This window comes from Penaeus chinensis, chromosome 42, assembly GCF_019202785.1.
Source record: "Penaeus chinensis breed Huanghai No. 1 chromosome 42, ASM1920278v2, whole genome shotgun sequence".
In the NCBI taxonomy this organism is placed as follows: Eukaryota; Metazoa; Arthropoda; class Malacostraca; order Decapoda; family Penaeidae; genus Penaeus; species Penaeus chinensis.
Genome location: NC_061860.1, coordinates 16,269,328 through 16,274,327, shown reverse-complemented (window position 1 = coordinate 16,274,327; position 5,000 = coordinate 16,269,328). Strand labels below are relative to the sequence as shown.

The 5,000-nt window shown below is 32.6% G+C and overlaps 1 protein-coding gene across 39 annotated transcripts in view; it reads right to left on the bottom strand.

Annotated features, from left to right (window-relative positions):
* The window catches only part of LOC125047807 (trichohyalin-like), a 91,166-nt gene that overhangs the window by 12,864 nt on the left and 73,302 nt on the right, over positions 1 to 5,000 (bottom strand). For 28 of the 39 annotated variants that reach the window (XM_047646262.1, XM_047646259.1, XM_047646261.1 and 25 more), the window contains 7 exons: positions 4,853 to 4,906; positions 4,402 to 4,446; positions 2,620 to 2,688; positions 2,190 to 2,240; positions 1,237 to 1,281; positions 721 to 771; positions 129 to 176 (listed from right to left, as the gene is read on the bottom strand). In XM_047646262.1, coding sequence (XP_047502218.1) covers positions 129 to 176; positions 721 to 771; positions 1,237 to 1,281; positions 2,190 to 2,240; positions 2,620 to 2,688; positions 4,402 to 4,446; positions 4,853 to 4,906 — 363 coding nt within the window. The remainder of the gene's footprint in view (positions 1 to 128; positions 177 to 720; positions 772 to 1,236; positions 1,282 to 2,189; positions 2,241 to 2,619; positions 2,689 to 4,401; positions 4,447 to 4,852; positions 4,907 to 5,000) is intronic. The other 11 variants (XM_047646291.1, XM_047646293.1, XM_047646294.1 and 8 more) reach the window with 6 other exon arrangements.

Below are 5,000 nucleotides of genomic sequence, written 5' to 3'. Positions count from 1 at the left end.
TCAAAAGATAAACAATAAAAAAACAGATAGAGTGACATCTAAAAAAAAAAAAAAAAAAAAAAAAGGTAATAAAAAAAAAGGAATAAAGATGAAAAAAGAAATTACTAATGAATAACGATGATAATAACCTTTTGCTGATCGTCATGCTCCTTTTCCCACCACATTCCCGAGTCATTCTGCAAAGCGAAGTGGAATTAAAGGCGATGGCATTAGTAAAAGCTAGTTTGCCTCTTTTAAGAGGTGTTACTGGATCATAAGGATGATAGAAAAAAAATAAAAGAAATACTATGTTATTTCTATGATTTTGCAACGGCTTTAAGAGAGAAACACGTTCAACACAAAAGATAATTCAATGAAACGTGCGGATTTCGAAACAGTGAGGCTTCATTTTTCATTAAATCTTCTTTTGTGTTTTGTGTATGCATCGCTAATGGATTTTAAGCAAATCATAGAACTATTACTTCTACTGGATTGGAAAGTTAAGCGATATATTGGCTATAAAGAAAGGAAATTCTATTTTGTAGCAGAAAATGTTAATCTAATAATGTTTGCCGTCTGTTAAAAAGTCAATGAATGTTACTTGAACTCATCAAACTGTAATAATACTAAAGGTACCAAATGATGATGATAATGATAATAATAATAATAATAATAATAATAATAATAATAATAATAATAATAATAATAAATACAAATAACAAAAGGAGAAATCAAAACCACCTGAGCGGGCTCCTTAACAGCCGGCCGTTCCCACCAAGGGACCTCCTCCCCCTGAAACAAAAGATTTTTTTTTTTTTCGGGGAAAGCAGGAAGGAAGGAAGAAGCAATTGCACTGCCTAAGACGTCATTTAAAATAGGCCTATGCGCGTGGATTGATATTCTATGCATATATGAAAATAAAATGTCATGATTTAACGTTTCTTTGAATCTGCGAATCTATGTCGGTCTGTCTTCTGTTTAGTATAATATTTGGGACGTTGATGGTAGGAAGTCGCTATTCTAACTAATTAATGTTATAATAAAAAATAATTCTGTCATATCCATTTTTTTTTTTTTTTTTTTTTTTTTTTTACTGAAGGCCTCAAGTAAAAAAATAAAAAACAAAATTCTGAAAACTAACGACAAAAAGTACCGATCTCACTGATATAATATGACAAAAAAAAAAAATGTATCTTAAAAAGCTTTCCTCTAAATAACTATTACTTAATTCCTTGAACAACACGTAACAAAAAGCACCTGGTCTTCATTTCGCTGTTGTTCCCACCAAACTGAACCCGAATCCTGGAATGCATTAGGGAGCAATATGTAAAAAATAAATATAAATGAACAAATTAATATTAAGGGCTTAGAATGTTTTTTGTTTGTATTTGTTTCTTTGCGGCTGATGATGTTCATGGGATTTTTTTTTTTTTTTGTTTTAATTGTGTTGTGTGATGAATTGTTATAGTTGTTTGTTTGTTTATGTTGATTTAATTATTGATTTTGTTTGTATTGATGTTGCTGCGGTTTGTGTTTGTTTGTTTCTGTCGTTGTTGTGGGTAATTTTGTGTTGCATTATAATTATAAGCTAAGCCAGGCAGTGACTAAAAATGCAGGTAACATATGTTAAACAAATAGCAAAACTAAATACTGAATGGAATTTAGAATAATACTAACAAAAAATACAATTTTTACGGAACTAAAAAAACTAAAAAATTTATTAATTAATAAATAAAAAGGAGTTTCATTACACTGGAGGAACTAAACTCAAGAGATCTTTGAAAAAATAATGTTTTTTTAAAATACTCGAGGAAATTCTGAGTCATATCATTCAGTCACCTTTATCATTACTGTCATTATCATCATTAAAATATTCATTATCGATGTTTTTATTATAGTTACTGTTATCAAGTACATAATCGTATAATTATCATTATTATTGCGTTTCAATTGATAATTAGTACGGTTGTCGGTGCATAACCACCATCGTTGTTATCATTATCGTTATCCTTTTAAATTTATAATCGTTATCATTTTATTATTTTTCTTCATTATCAAAATAATTACCAATCATTCAACTTGCTTTATATATATCTTCTGATCAATCCCTACGTAATTTTAATCTTTATTCATTCATCTTATCAACTGCTCCATTAATACACAAAACATTTATAAACTTTTTTAAAGACTTTTAAGAACATTTCGAGCACCTGATTCGTATCCTCCTCTTCTGTCTGTTCCCACCACGGCAGTTCTGGTTCCTGCAATGCATTTCGAATTTTTATCTCTCAGAATATTTCTCTTCCACTCTTGGTTTGTTCCTAAAGTATTAATGTTTGGAGGATTCGTTAAAAATAGTAGTAAATAGGTGGATGGGTTGGTTTAGGTAAAGATATCAATACTGTGTTTGCAGATTTTTAGATAATCTATCAAAAATGGGCCAAGGGAAAAATACAGCTACGGTAAAATCAAATATAAACTTAGAAATCACAAAAAGTATTGTAAAAACTTAGAAACTAAAACAACAAACCAAATGAATTAAAACAAACACAAGAGTAAAAAAAACTGAACTAAAATCAAAGAGAAATCTTGAACTAATAAAGTTTTAAAAAAAATACAGAGACAAGGGAAAGCGGGCACCTTCTCGTCGGCGGCAGAGGAAGAAGCGACGGTGTTAGTGTCGTCTTCATTTTCCCGCCAAGTGTCATTCTGGAAACACAGGGACCGCGGGTTTAGTTTTTTTTTTTTTTTTTCTTAATATTAGAGATAATGTAATAAGCGTAAAAAGAATGAAAATCATAAAACTAAAAATATAACAAGCGTAAATAAAATGAGGGGATAACGATAATAGCGAATAAGATTTAATTAAATATATTGTTGTAACTGAAAAGAAAATGAAAAGGAAAGAGAGAAAAAAAACAATGAACTCATTCTGGAAATTTAAAGACAGCTTGGTTCATTTAGACATACTAACAGTGCAAAAATAACCATAATTAATAAAATAACATTAAAAAAACAATACACAAAAAAGGACGATATATTAGATTATGAATGGGAGAAAATAAATGCATTTAAATGTTAAAAAAAGCATTGGTCAAGAACGATATATTCTTACACAGCAAAACAATAAGAAACAAAAACCCAAAGCTGAAAAGAACAAAGTTAAAGTTATGGAACATTCTCGAAACACATTACCGCTGGCTGAATAGGGTCAAAAAAAAAAAAAAAATGTCTTAATTCATACATGCTGCTGTATGTTGGTGTTCCTTCTGTATCTTAGGAGTGGCCATGCTTTGTATATGATCGCAAATGAGTGTTGCTGAATGTGGCGTGTTGATAGAAGTAAATCTAGTCGGTTTCGGGTTTTCAGTCGTACGAACCAGTCTGTGGCATCGTTTGGGTTTTCTTCACGACCGGGTACAGGGAGAGAGAGGGAGAGGGAGAGAGGGGGGAAGAAAGAAAGAAAGAAAGAAAGAGAGAAAGAAAGAGAGAGAGAGAGAGAGAGAGAGAGAGAGAGAGAGAGAGAGAGAGAGAGAGAGAGAGAGAGAGAGAGAGAGAGAGAGAGAGAGGGAGAGGGAGAGAGGGGGGAAGAAAGAAAGAAAGAAAGAAAGAGAGAAGAAAGAAATAGAGAGAGAGAGAGAGAGAGAGAGAGAGAGAGAGAGAGAGAGAGAGAGAGAGAGAGAGAGAGAGAGAGAGAGAGAGAGGGAGAGGGAGAGAGGGGAAGAAGAAAGAAAGAATGAAAGAGAGAGAGAGAGAGAGAGAGAAGAGAGAGAGAGAGAGAGAGAGAGAGAGAGAGAGAGAGGAGAGAGAGAGAGAGAGAGAGAGAGATGAGAGAGAGAGAGAGAGATGAGAGATGAGAGAGGAGAGGAGGAGAGAGAGAGAGAGAGAGAGATGAGGGAGAGAGAGAGAGAGAGGAGTAGAGAGAGGAGAGAGAGAGAGAGAAGGAGAAGAAGGAGAGAGAGAGAGAGGAGAGAGAGATGAGAGAGAGAGAAAGAGAAAGAGAGAAAAGGAGAGAAAGAGAGAGAGAAGAGAGGAGAGAGAGAGAGAGAGAGAGAGAAAAAAAAACAATAAAATGAATTCCATGGCAGGCGAACCTTATAAAAAATTAAAAGAAAAAACTGAAGAATGAGGAAGAGGCATGAGTCGAATAAAAAAAGAGGAAGAAATCAAAGCGATATGCTTAGTGATCTTTCAAAGCCTGTGATGAAATAAGTGGAGATATTATTCTCAGCAATATCAATTTCGATAATAGCTCTCAGTCAAGTAATATAAAAAAAAAAAAAAAAAAATAACCAGCATAACTCAAAGAAAGTAAATATTTAAAGAAGCTACCTTGGAAGATGTTACGCTGTGCTATTAGAAAATAAATCTGTTTATGAATAATATAACCTTAAACGTTAATCTCTTGCTTTCACAACCCACCTGTGCATTTGCCTGGCGTGTTCTGGGCGCTGCCTGTTCTGCAACCTGAAAAAAGTTTAAATGTCAGATATTATCTTGTGTTATTTCTACCTTGGGCTTGTAAATGTGTATAATTGATAAAGCTGTATAGATAGACAGCTAGACAAGCAGATAGATATTCTGGTACAAATATATAATTCCTTGAATAAATCCCACTAAATTGAGTTTGCAATACATGAACAAAAAAAACAAGTCACAACATTATCGTTTTTTTTTTTTTTTTTTTTTTTTAATGATACTATAGACATCCAACTCTTACAATAAACATTTCACCAGAACATCTTCATAATAAAAATAAAAAAAAACAATCATAAATCCCCTTAAAAATAATAATAACAACAATAATTGAAAAATGACCGGAAAGACATCGACCTGATATTAAAATTAGATTATTACAAAGCGTTTTCCTCACCTCGACTTCGCTCTTCGTCTCACAAGCATCTTCGAAATGAGGAGGCTGAGGCATCTGCAGGTGTGAGTGAAAAGGTTAACAAAAAAAAAAAACGACGAAAAATAAATAAACAAAGCACCACGTGAATGAGTAAACCGATGGGAATATA